The sequence below is a fragment of the Schistocerca serialis genome, unplaced genomic scaffold (genome assembly GCF_023864345.2).
Source record: "Schistocerca serialis cubense isolate TAMUIC-IGC-003099 unplaced genomic scaffold, iqSchSeri2.2 HiC_scaffold_1442, whole genome shotgun sequence".
NCBI classification, from domain to species: Eukaryota; Metazoa; Arthropoda; class Insecta; order Orthoptera; family Acrididae; genus Schistocerca; species Schistocerca serialis.
The window spans coordinates 2,681-16,697 of NW_026047672.1; the positions used below are offsets into that span (position 1 = coordinate 2,681).

At 53.7% G+C, this 14,017-nt stretch overlaps 1 protein-coding gene across 1 annotated transcript; it reads left to right on the forward strand.

Moving 5' to 3' along the window:
* The first annotated feature begins 422 nt into the window (after positions 1-422).
* Positions 423-11,324, forward strand: LOC126443288 (M protein, serotype 24-like). The gene is made up of 4 exons (XM_050090898.1): positions 423-823; positions 5,948-6,181; positions 9,584-9,817; positions 11,093-11,324. Exons 1-4 carry the CDS (start codon positions 423-425, stop codon positions 11,322-11,324), a joined length of 1,101 nt encoding a protein of 366 aa, XP_049946855.1.
* The last annotated feature ends 2,693 nt before the right edge of the window (positions 11,325-14,017 follow it).

Here is a 14,017-nt window from a genome sequence, read left to right on the forward strand (position 1 = left end):
GCTCGCGAGGACAGCAAAGCTCGCGAGGACAGCACGGCTCGCGAGGACAGCACGGCTCGCGACGACAGCACGGCTCGCGAGGACAGCATGGCTTGCGAGGACAGCACGGCTTGCGAGGACAGCACAGCTTGCGAAGACAGCACAGCTTGCGAGGACAGCACAGCTTGCGAGGACAGCTCAACTTGAGAGGGACAGCTCAACTTGAGAGGACAGCTCAACTTGAGAGGACAGCTCAACTTGAGAGGACAGCTCAACTTGAGAGGACAGCTGAACTTGAGAGGACAACTGTACTTGAGAGGACTGCTCATCCAGAGAGGACAGCTCATCCAGAGAGGACAGCTCATCTAGAGAAGACAGCTCAACTTGAGAGGACAGCTCAACTTGAGAGGACAGCTCAACTTGAGAGGACAGCTCAACTAGAGATGACAGCTCAACTAGAGTGGTCAGCTCAACATGATAGGACAGCTCAACTTGAGAGGACAGCTCAACTTGAGAGGACAGCTCAACTAGAGAGGACAGCTCAACTTGAGAGGACAGATCAACTTTGGAGGACAGCTCAACTTAAGAGGGCAGCTCAACTTGAGAGGGCAGCTCAACTTGAGAGGGCAGCTCAACTTCAGAGGGCAGCTCAACTTGAGAGGGCAGCTCAACTTGAGAGGGCAGCTCAACTTGAGAGGACAGCTCAACTTGAGAGGACAGCTCAACTTGAGAGGACAGCTCATCTAGAGAGGACAGCTCATCTAGAGAGGACAGCTCAACATCAGAGGACAGCTCAACTTGAAGGAGAGATCAACTTGAGAGGACATCTCAACTTGAGAGGACAGTTCAACTTGAGAGGACAACTTAACTTGGGAGGACAACTCAACTTGAGAGGACAGCTCAACTTGAGAGGACAGCTCAACTAGAGAGGGCAGCTCATCATGAGAGGACAGCTCAACTTGAGAGGACAGATCAACTTGAGAGGAAAGCTCAACTTGAGAGGGTAGCTCAACTTGAGAGGGCAGCTCAACTTGAGAGGGCAGCTCAACTTGAGAGGGCAGCTCAACTGGAGAGCGCAGCTCAACTTGAGAGGGCAGCTCAACTTGAGTGTACAGCTCAACTTGAGTGTACAGCTCAACTTGAAAGGAAATCTCAACCTAAGAGGACACCTCAACCTGAGAGGACAGCTCAACTTGAGAGGACAGTCCATCTGTAGAGGACAGCTCAACTGTAGAGGACAGCTCAACTTGAGAGGACAGCTCAACTTGAGAGGACAGCACAACTTGCGAAGGCAGCACAACTTGCGAGGACAGCAAAGCTTGCGAGGACAGCAAAGCTTGCGAGGACAGCAAAGCTTGCGAGGACAGCACAGCTTGCGAGGACAGCACAGCTTGCAAGGACAGCACAGCTTGCGAGGGCAGCACAGCTTGCGAGGACAGCACATCTTGCGAGGACAGCACAGTTGCGAGGACAGCACAGCTTGCAAGGACAGCACAGCTTGCGAGGACAGCACTGCTTGCGAGGACAGCTCAACTTGAGAGGACAACTCAACTTGTGAGGACAGCTCAACGTGAGAGAACAGCTCAACTAGAGAGGACAGCTCAACTAGAGAGGACAGCTCAACTATGGAAGACAGCTCAACTAGAGAGGACAGCTCAACTTGAGAGGACAGCTCAACTTGAGAGGACAGCTCAACTTGAGAGGACAGCTCAACCTGAGACGACAGCTCAACTTGAGAGGACAGCTCAGCTTGCGAGGACAGCACAACTTGGGCGGACAGCACAGCTTGCGCCGACAGCAAAGCTTGCACCGACAGCAAAGCTTGCACCGACAGCAAAGCTTGCAAGGACAGCACGGCTTGCTAGGACAGCACGGATTGCGACTACAGCACGGCTTGCAAGGACAGCACGGCTTGCAAGGACAGCACAGCTTGCGAGAGCAGCACGTTTTTCGAGTACAGCACAGCTTGTGATGACAGCACAACTTGCGAGGACAGCACGGCTTGCGACGACAGCTCAACTTGAGAGGACAGCTCAACTTGAGAGGGCAGCTCAACTTGAGAGGACAGCTCATCTAGAGAGGACAGATCATCTAGAGAGAACAGCTCAACCTCAGAGGACAGCTCAACTCTAAGGAGAGGTCAACTTGAGAGGACAGCTCAACTTGAGAGGACAGCTCAACTTGAGAGGACAGCACTACTTGAGAGGAAAGCACAACTTGCGAGGACAGCAAAGCTTGCGAGGACAGCACGGCTTGCCAGGACAGCACGGCTTTCTAGGACAGCACAGCTTGCGAGGACAGCACAGCTTGCGAGGACAGCACAGCTTGCGAGGACAGCACAGCTTGCGAGGACAGCACAGCTTGCGAGGACAGCACAGCTTGCGAGGACAGCACTGCTTGCGAGGACAGCTCAACTTGCTAGGACAGCTCAACTTGTGAGGACAGCTCAACGTGAGAGAACAGCTCAACTAGAGAGGACAGCTCAACTAGAGAGGACAGCTCAACTAGAGAGGACAGCTCAACTAGGGAAGACAGCTCAACTAGAGAGAACAGCTCAACTAGAGAGGACAGATCAACTAGAGAAGACAGCTCAACTTGAGAGGACAGCTTAACTTTAGAGGACAGCTCAACTTGAGAGGACAGCTAAACTTGAGAGGACAGCTCAACTTGAGAGGACAGCTCAACCTGAGATGACAGCTCAACTTGAGAGGACAGCTCAACTTGAGAGGACAGCACAACTTGAGAGGACAGCTCAACTTGAGAGGACAGCACAACTTGAGAGGACAGCACAACTTGCGAGGACAGCACAACTTGCGAGGACAGCACAACTTGGGCGGACAGCACAGCTTGCGCCGACAGCAAAGGTTGCACCGACAGCAATGCTTGCAAGGACAGCACGGCTTGCTAGGACAGCACGGATTGCGACGACAGCACGGCTTGCGACGACAGCACAGCTTGCGAGGACAGCACAGCTTGCGAGAGCAGCACAGCTTGCAGGGACAGCACAGCTTGCAAGGACAGCACAGCTTGCGGGGACAGCACAGCTTGTGGGGACAGCACAGCTTGCGGGGACAGCACAGCTTGCGGGGACAGCACAGCTTGCGGGGACAGCACAGCTTGCGGGGACAGCACACCTTGCGGGGACAGCACAGATTGCGAGGACAGCTCAACTTGAGAGGACAGCTCAACCTGAGAGGAAAGCTCAACCTGACAGGACAGCTCAACTAGAGAGGACAGCTCAACTTTAGAGGACAGCTCAACTTAAGACGACAGCTCAACTTGAGAGGACAGGTCAACTTGAGAGGACAGCTCAACTTGAGAGGACAGCTCAACTTGAGAGGACAGCTCAACTTGAGAGGACAGCTCAACTAGAGAGGACAGCTCATCTTGAGAGGACAGCTCAGTTTGAGAGGACAGCTCAACTTGAGAGGACAGCTCAACTTGCGAGCGCAGCTCAACTTCAGAGGGCAGCTCAACTTCAGAGGGCAGCTCAACTTGAGAGGGCAGCTCAACTTGAGAGGGCAGCTCAACTTGAGAGGGCAGCTCAACTTGAGAGAGCAGCTCAACTGGAGAGGGCAGCTCAACTTGAGAGGGCAGCTCAACTTGAGAGAGCAGCTCAACTGGAGAGGGCAGCTCAACTTGAGAGGGCAGCTCAACTTGAGAGGACAGCTCAACTTGAGAGGGCAGCTCAACTTGAGTGTACAGCTCAACTTGAGAGGAAATCTCAACCTGAGAGGACACCTCAACCTGAGAGGTTAGCTCAACTTGAGAGGACAGCTCAACTGTAGACGACAGCTCAACTTGAGAGGACAGCTCAACTTGAGAGGACAGCACAACTTGAGAGGACAGCACAACTTGCGAGGACAGCACAAGTTGCGAGGACAGCAAAGCTTGCGAGGATAGCACAGCTTGCGAGGACAGCACAGCTTGCGAGGACATCACAGCTTGCGTGGACAGCACAGCTTGCGAGGACAGCACAGCTTGCCAGAACAGCACTGCTTGCGAGGACAGCACAGCTTGCGAGGACCGCACAGCTTGCGAGGACAGCACTGCTTGCGAGGACAGCACAGCTTGCGAGGACAGCTCGGCTTGCGAGGACAGCACAGCTTGTGAGGACAGAACAGCTTGCGAGGACAGCTCAACTTGAGAGGACAGCTGAACTTGAGAGGACAGTTCAACTTGAGAGAACACCTCAACCTGAGAGGACAGCTCAGCTAGAGAGGACAGCGCAACTTGAGAGGACAGCTCTACTTGAGAGGACAGCTCAACTTGAGAGGACAGCTCAACTTGAGAGGACAGCTCAACCTGAGAGGACAGCAAAGGTTGCGAGGACAGCACGGCTTGCGAGGACAGCACAGCTTGTGAGGACAGAACAGCTTGCGAGGACAGCTCAACTTGAGAGGACAGCTGAACTTGAGAGGACAGTTCAACTTGAGAGAACACCTCAACCTGAGAGGACAGCTCAGCTAGAGAGGACAGCGCAACTTGAGAGGACAGCTCTACTTGAGAGGACAGCTCAACTTGAGAGGACAGCTCAACTTGAGAAGACAGCTCAACTTGCGAAGACAGTTCAACTTGAGAGGAGAGCACAACTTGAGAGGACTGCTGAACTTGAGAGGACAGCAAAGCTTGCGAGGACAGCACGGCTTGCGAGGACAGCACGGCTTGCAAGGACAGCACGGCTTGTGAGGACAGCACAGCTTGCGAGGACAGCACAGCTTGCGAGGACAGCACAGCTTGTGAGGACAGAACAGCTTGCGAGGACAGCTCAAATTGAGAGGGCAGCTGAACTTGAGAGGACAGTTCAACTTGAGAGAACACCTGAACTTGAGAGAACAGCTCAGTTAGAGAGGACAGCGCAACTTGAGAGAACAGCTCTACTTGAGAGGACTGCTCAACTTGAGAGGACAGCACAACTTCAGAGGACAGCTCAACTTGAGAGGACAGCAAAGCTTGCGAGGACAGCACGGCTTGCTAGGACAGCACAGCTTACGAGGACAGCACGGCTTGCGAGGACAGGACAGCTTGCGAGGACAGCACAGGTTGCGGGGACAGCACAGCTTGCGAGGACAGCACAGCTTGCAAGGACAGCACAGCTTGCGAGGACAGCACAGCTTGTGAGGACAGCACAGCTTGCGAGGACAGCACAGCTTGCGAGGACAGCTCAACTTGAGAGGACAGCTCAACTTGAGAGGACAGTTCAACTTGAGAGAACAGCTCAACTTGAGAGGACAGCTCAGCTAGAGAGGACAGCGCAACTTGAGAGGACAGCTCTACTTGAGAGGACAGCTAAACTTGAGAGGACAGCTCAACGTGAGAGGACAGCACAACTTGAGAGGACAGCTCAACTTGAGAGGACAGCAAAGCTTGCGAGGACAGCACGGCTTGCAAGGACAGCACGGCTTGCGAGGACAGCACAGCTTGCGAGGACAGCAAAGCTCGCGAGGACAGCAAACCTCGCGAGGACAGCACGGCTCGCGAGGACAGCACGGCTCGCGACGACAGCACGGCTCGCGAGGACAGCATGGCTTGCGACGACAGCACGGCTTGCGAGGACAGCACAGCTTGCGAAGACAGCACAGCTTGCGAGGACAGCACAGCTTGCGAGGACAGCTCAACTTGAGAGGACAGCTCAACTTGAGAGGACAGCTCAACTTGAGAGGACAGCTCAACTTGGGAGGACAGCTCAACTTGAGAGGACAGCTCAACTTGAGAGGACAACTGTACTTGAGAGGACAGCTCATCCAGAGAGGACAGCTCATCTAGAGAAGACAGCTCAACTTGAGAGGACAGCTCAACTTGAGAGGACAGCTCAACTTGAGAGGACAGCTCAACTAGAGATGACAGCTCAACTAGAGAGGTCAGCTCAACATGATAGGACAGCTCAACTTGAGAGGACAGCTCAACTTGAGAGGACAGCACAACTAGAGAGGACAGCTCAACTTGAGAGGACAGCTCAACTTTGGAGGACAGCTCAACTTAAGAGGGCAGCTCAACTTGAGAGGGCAGCTCAACTTGAGAGGGCAGCTCAACTTCAGAGGGCAGCTCAACTTGAGAGGGCAGCTCAACTTGAGAGGGCAGCTCAACTTGAGAGGACAGCTCAACTTGAGAGGACAGCTCAACTTGAGAGGACAGCTCAACTTGAGAGGACAGCTCAACTTGAGAGGACAGCTCAACTAGAGATGACAGCTCAACTAGAGAGGTCAGCTCAACATGATAGGACAGCTCAACTTGAGAGGACAGCTCAACTTGAGAGGACAGCTCAACTAGAGAGGACAGCTCAACTAGAGAGGACAGCTCAACTATGGAAGACAGCTCAACTAGAGAGGACAGCTCAACTTGAGAGGACAGCTCAACTTGAGAGGACAGCTCAACTTGAGAGGACAGCTCAACCTGAGACGACAGCTCAACTTGAGAGGACAGCTCAGCTTGCGAGGACAGCACAACTTGGGCGGACAGCACAGCTTGCGCCGACAGCAAAGCTTGCACCGACAGCAAAGCTTGCACCGACAGCAAAGCTTGCAAGGACAGCACGGCTTGCTAGGACAGCACGGATTGCGACGACAGCACGGCTTGCGACGACAGCACAGCTTGCGAGGACAGCACAGCTTGCGAGAGCAGCACAGCTTGCAGGGACAGCACAGCTTGCAAGGACAGCACAGCTTGCGGGGACAGCACAGCTTGTGGGGACAGCACAGCTTGCGGGGACAGCACAGCTTGCGGGGACAGCACAGCTTGCGGGGACAGCACAGCTTGCGGGGACAGCACACCTTGCGGGGACAGCACAGATTGCGAGGACAGCTCAACTTGAGAGGACAGCTCAACCTGAGAGGAAAGCTCAACCTGACAGGACAGCTCAACTAGAGAGGACAGCTCAACTTTAGAGGACAGCTCAACTTAAGACGACAGCTCAACTTGAGAGGACAGGTCAACTTGAGAGGACAGCTCAACTTGAGAGGACAGCTCAACTTGAGAGGACAGCTCAACTTGAGAGGACAGCTCAACTAGAGAGGACAGCTCATCTTGAGAGGACAGCTCAGTTTGAGAGGACAGCTCAACTTGAGAGGACAGCTCAACTTGCGAGCGCAGCTCAACTTCAGAGGGCAGCTCAACTTCAGAGGGCAGCTCAACTTGAGAGGGCAGCTCAACTTGAGAGGGCAGCTCAACTTGAGAGGGCAGCTCAACTTGAGAGAGCAGCTCAACTGGAGAGGGCAGCTCAACTTGAGAGGGCAGCTCAACTTGAGAGAGCAGCTCAACTGGAGAGGGCAGCTCAACTTGAGAGGGCAGCTCAACTTGAGAGGACAGCTCAACTTGAGAGGGCAGCTCAACTTGAGTGTACAGCTCAACTTGAGAGGAAATCTCAACCTGAGAGGACACCTCAACCTGAGAGGTTAGCTCAACTTGAGAGGACAGCTCAACTGTAGACGACAGCTCAACTTGAGAGGACAGCTCAACTTGAGAGGACAGCACAACTTGAGAGGACAGCACAACTTGCGAGGACAGCACAAGTTGCGAGGACAGCAAAGCTTGCGAGGATAGCACAGCTTGCGAGGACAGCACAGCTTGCGAGGACATCACAGCTTGCGTGGACAGCACAGCTTGCGAGGACAGCACAGCTTGCCAGAACAGCACTGCTTGCGAGGACAGCACAGCTTGCGAGGACCGCACAGCTTGCGAGGACAGCACTGCTTGCGAGGACAGCACAGCTTGCGAGGACAGCTCGGCTTGCGAGGACAGCACAGCTTGTGAGGACAGAACAGCTTGCGAGGACAGCTCAACTTGAGAGGACAGCTGAACTTGAGAGGACAGTTCAACTTGAGAGAACACCTCAACCTGAGAGGACAGCTCAGCTAGAGAGGACAGCGCAACTTGAGAGGACAGCTCTACTTGAGAGGACAGCTCAACTTGAGAGGACAGCTCAACTTGAGAGGACAGCTCAACCTGAGAGGACAGCAAAGGTTGCGAGGACAGCACGGCTTGCGAGGACAGCACAGCTTGTGAGGACAGAACAGCTTGCGAGGACAGCTCAACTTGAGAGGACAGCTGAACTTGAGAGGACAGTTCAACTTGAGAGAACACCTCAACCTGAGAGGACAGCTCAGCTAGAGAGGACAGCGCAACTTGAGAGGACAGCTCTACTTGAGAGGACAGCTCAACTTGAGAGGACAGCTCAACTTGAGAAGACAGCTCAACTTGCGAAGACAGTTCAACTTGAGAGGAGAGCACAACTTGAGAGGACTGCTGAACTTGAGAGGACAGCAAAGCTTGCGAGGACAGCACGGCTTGCGAGGACAGCACGGCTTGCAAGGACAGCACGGCTTGTGAGGACAGCACAGCTTGCGAGGACAGCACAGCTTGCGAGGACAGCACAGCTTGTGAGGACAGAACAGCTTGCGAGGACAGCTCAAATTGAGAGGGCAGCTGAACTTGAGAGGACAGTTCAACTTGAGAGAACACCTGAACTTGAGAGAACAGCTCAGTTAGAGAGGACAGCGCAACTTGAGAGAACAGCTCTACTTGAGAGGACTGCTCAACTTGAGAGGACAGCACAACTTCAGAGGACAGCTCAACTTGAGAGGACAGCAAAGCTTGCGAGGACAGCACGGCTTGCTAGGACAGCACAGCTTACGAGGACAGCACGGCTTGCGAGGACAGGACAGCTTGCGAGGACAGCACAGGTTGCGGGGACAGCACAGCTTGCGAGGACAGCACAGCTTGCAAGGACAGCACAGCTTGCGAGGACAGCACAGCTTGTGAGGACAGCACAGCTTGCGAGGACAGCACAGCTTGCGAGGACAGCTCAACTTGAGAGGACAGCTCAACTTGAGAGGACAGTTCAACTTGAGAGAACAGCTCAACTTGAGAGGACAGCTCAGCTAGAGAGGACAGCGCAACTTGAGAGGACAGCTCTACTTGAGAGGACAGCTAAACTTGAGAGGACAGCTCAACGTGAGAGGACAGCACAACTTGAGAGGACAGCTCAACTTGAGAGGACAGCAAAGCTTGCGAGGACAGCACGGCTTGCAAGGACAGCACGGCTTGCGAGGACAGCACAGCTTGCGAGGACAGCAAAGCTCGCGAGGACAGCAAACCTCGCGAGGACAGCACGGCTCGCGAGGACAGCACGGCTCGCGACGACAGCACGGCTCGCGAGGACAGCATGGCTTGCGACGACAGCACGGCTTGCGAGGACAGCACAGCTTGCGAAGACAGCACAGCTTGCGAGGACAGCACAGCTTGCGAGGACAGCTCAACTTGAGAGGACAGCTCAACTTGAGAGGACAGCTCAACTTGAGAGGACAGCTCAACTTGGGAGGACAGCTCAACTTGAGAGGACAGCTCAACTTGAGAGGACAACTGTACTTGAGAGGACAGCTCATCCAGAGAGGACAGCTCATCTAGAGAAGACAGCTCAACTTGAGAGGACAGCTCAACTTGAGAGGACAGCTCAACTTGAGAGGACAGCTCAACTAGAGATGACAGCTCAACTAGAGAGGTCAGCTCAACATGATAGGACAGCTCAACTTGAGAGGACAGCTCAACTTGAGAGGACAGCACAACTAGAGAGGACAGCTCAACTTGAGAGGACAGCTCAACTTTGGAGGACAGCTCAACTTAAGAGGGCAGCTCAACTTGAGAGGGCAGCTCAACTTGAGAGGGCAGCTCAACTTCAGAGGGCAGCTCAACTTGAGAGGGCAGCTCAACTTGAGAGGGCAGCTCAACTTGAGAGGACAGCTCAACTTGAGAGGACAGCTCAACTTGAGAGGACAGCTCAACTTGAGAGGACAGCTCAACTTGAGAGGACAGCTCAACTAGAGATGACAGCTCAACTAGAGAGGTCAGCTCAACATGATAGGACAGCTCAACTTGAGAGGACAGCTCAACTTGAGAGGACAGCTCAACTAGAGAGGACAGCTCAACTAGAGAGGACAGCTCAACTATGGAAGACAGCTCAACTAGAGAGGACAGCTCAACTTGAGAGGACAGCTCAACTTGAGAGGACAGCTCAACTTGAGAGGACAGCTCAACCTGAGACGACAGCTCAACTTGAGAGGACAGCTCAGCTTGCGAGGACAGCACAACTTGGGCGGACAGCACAGCTTGCGCCGACAGCAAAGCTTGCACCGACAGCAAAGCTTGCACCGACAGCAAAGCTTGCAAGGACAGCACGGCTTGCTAGGACAGCACGGATTGCGACTACTGCACGGCTTGCAAGGACAGCACGGCTTGCGAGGACAGCACAGCTTGCGAGAGCAGCACGTTTTTCGAGGACAGCACGGCTTGCGACGACAGCTCAACTTGAGAGGACAGCTCAACTTGAGAGGGCAGCTCAACTTGAGAGGACAGCTCATCTAGAGAGGACAGCTCATCTAGAGAGGACAGCTCAACCTCAGAGGACAGCTCAACTTGAAGGAGAGGTCAACTTGAGAGGACAGCTCATCTTGAGAGGACAGCTCAACTTGAGAGGACAGCACTACTTGAGAGGAAAGCACAACTTGCGAGGACAGCAAAGCTTGCGAGGACAGCACGGCTTGCCAGGACAGCACGGCTTTCTAGGACTGCACAGCTTGCGAGGACAGCACAGCTTGCGAGGACAGCACAGCTTGCGAGGACAGCACAGCTTGCGAGGACAGCACAGCTTGCGAGGACAGCACAGCTTGCGAGGACAGCACTGCTTGCGAGGACAGCTCAACTTGCTAGGACAGCTCAACTTGTGAGGACAGCTCAACGTGAGAGAACAGCTCAACTAGAGAGGACAGCTCAACTAGAGAGGACAGCTCAACTAGAGAGGACAGCTCAACTAGGGAAGACAGCTCAACTAGAGAGGACAGCTCAACTTGGGAGGACAGCTCAACTTGAGAGGACAGCTCAACTTGAGAGGACAACTGTACTTGAGAGGACAGCTCATCCAGAGAGGACAGCTCATCTAGAGAAGACAGCTCAACTTGAGAGGACAGCTCAACTTGAGAGGACAGCTCAACTTGAGAGGACAGCTCAACTAGAGATGACAGCTCAACTAGAGGGGTCAGCTCAACATGATAGGACAGCTCAACTTGAGAGGACAGCTCAACTTGAGAGGACAGCACAACTAGAGAGGACAGCTCAACTTTAGAGGACAGCTCAACTTTGGAGGACAGCTCAACTTAAGAGGGCAGCTCAACTTGAGAGGGCAGCTCAACTTGAGAGGGCAGCTCAACTTCAGAGGGCAGCTCAACTTGAGAGGGCAGCTCAACTTGAGAGGGCAGCTCAACTTGAGAGGACAGCTCAACTTGAGAGGACAGCTCAACTTGAGAGGACAGCTCAACTTGAGAGGACAGCTCAACTTGAGAGGACAGCTCAACTAGAGATGACAGCTCAACTAGAGAGGTCAGCTCAACATGATAGGACAGCTCAACTTGAGAGGACAGCTCAACTTGAGAGGACAGCTCAACTAGAGAGGACAGCTCAACTAGAGAGGACAGCTCAACTATGGAAGACAGCTCAACTAGAGAGGACAGCTCAACTTGAGAGGACAGCTCTACTTGAGAGGACAGCTCAACTTGAGAGGACAGCTCAACCTGAGACGACAGCTCAACTTGAGAGGACAGCTCAGCTTGCGAGGACAGCACAACTTGGGCGGACAGCACAGCTTGCGCCGACAGCAAAGCTTGCACCGACAGCAAAGCTTGCACCGACAGCAAAGCTTGCAAGGACAGCACGGCTTGCTAGGACAGCACGGATTGCGACTACTGCACGGCTTGCAAGGACAGCACGGCTTGCGAGGACAGCACAGCTTGCGAGAGCAGCACGTTTTTCGAGGACAGCACGGCTTGCGACGACAGCTCAACTTGAGAGGACAGCTCAACTTGAGAGGGCAGCTCAACTTGAGAGGACAGCTCATCTAGAGAGGACAGCTCATCTAGAGAGGACAGCTCAACCTCAGAGGACAGCTCAACTTGAAGGAGAGGTCAACTTGAGAGGACAGCTCAACTTGAGAGGACAGCTCAACTTGAGAGGACAGCACTACTTGAGAGGAAAGCACAACTTGCGAGGACAGCAAAGCTTGCGAGGACAGCACGGCTTGCCAGGACAGCACGGCTTTCTAGGACTGCACAGCTTGCGAGGACAGCACAGCTTGCGAGGACAGCACAGCTTGCGAGGACAGCACAGCTTGCGAGGACAGCACAGCTTGCGAGGACAGCACAGCTTGCGAGGACAGCACTGCTTGCGAGGACAGCTCAACTTGCTAGGACAGCTCAACTTGTGAGGACAGCTCAACGTGAGAGAACAGCTCAACTAGAGAGGACAGCTCAACTAGAGAGGACAGCTCAACTAGAGAGGACAGCTCAACTAGGGAAGACAGCTCAACTAGAGAGGACAGCTCAACTAGGGAAGACAGCTCAACTAGAGAGAACAGCTCAACTAGAGAGGACAGATCAACTAGAGAAGACAGCTCAACTTGAGAGGACAGCTTAACTTTAGAGGACAGCTCAACTTGAGAGGACAGCTAAACTTGAGAGGACAGCTCAACTTGAGAGGACAGCTCAACCTGAGATGACAGCTCAACTTGAGAGGACAGCTCAACTTGAGAGGACAGCACAACTTGAGAGGACAGCTCAACTTGAGAGGACAGCACAACTTGAGAGGACAGCACAACTTGAGAGGACAGCACAACTTGCGAGGACAGCACAACTTGCGAGGACAGCACAACTTGGGCGGACAGCACAGCTTGCGCCAACAGCAAGGGTTGCACCGACAGCAATGCTTGCAAGGACAGCACGGCTTGCTAGGACAGCACGGATTGCGACGACAGCACGGCTTGCGACGACAGCACAGCTTGCGAGGACAGCACAGCTTGCGAGAGCAGCACAGCTTGCAGGGACACCACAGCTTGCAAGGACAGCACAGCTTGCGGGGACAGCACAGCTTGTGGGGACAGCACAGCTTGCGGGGACAGCACAGCTTGCGGGGACAGCACAGCTTGCGGGGACAGCACAGCTTGCGGGGACAGCACACCTTGCGGGGACAGCACAGATTGCGAGGACAGCTCAACTTGAGACGACAGCTCAACCTGAGAGGAAAGCTCAACCTGAGAGGACAGCTCAACTAGAGAGGACAGCTCAACTTTAGAGGACAGCTCAACTTAAGACGACAGCTCAACTTGTGAGGACAGCTCAACGTGAGAGAACAGCTCAACTAGAGAGGACAGCTCAACTAGAGAGGACAGCTCAACTAGAGAGGACAGCTCAACTAGGGAAGACAGCTCAACTAGAGAGGACAGCTCAACTTGGGAGGACAGCTCAACTTGAGAGGACAGCTCAACTTGAGAGGACAACTGTACTTGAGAGGACAGCTCATCCAGAGAGGACAGCTCATCTAGAGAAGACAGCTCAACTTGAGAGGACAGCTCAACTTGAGAGGACAGCTCAACTTGAGAGGACAGCTCAACTAGAGATGACAGCTCAACTAGAGGGGTCAGCTCAACATGATAGGACAGCTCAACTTGAGAGGACAGCTCAACTTGAGAGGACAGCACAACTAGAGAGGACAGCTCAACTTGAGAGGACAGCTCAACTTTGGAGGACAGCTCAACTTAAGAGGGCAGCTCAACTTGAGAGGGCAGCTCAACTTGAGAGGGCAGCTCAACTTCAGAGGGCAGCTCAACTTGAGAGGGCAGCTCAACTTGAGAGGGCAGCTCAACTTGAGAGGACAGCTCAACTTGAGAGGACAGCTCAACTTGAGAGGACAGCTCAACTTGAGAGGACAGCTCAACTTGAGAGGACAGCTCAACTAGAGATGACAGCTCAACTAGAGAGGTCAGCTCAACATGATAGGACAGCTCAACTTGAGAGGACAGCTCAACTTGAGAGGACAGCTCAACTAGAGAGGACAGCTCAACTAGAGAGGACAGCTCAACTATGGAAGACAGCTCAACTAGAGAGGACAGCTCAACTTGAGAGGACAGCTCAACTTGAGAGGACAGCTCAACTTGAGAGGACAGCTCAACCTGAGACGACAGCTCAACTTGAGAGGACAGCTCAGCTTGCGAGGACAGCAC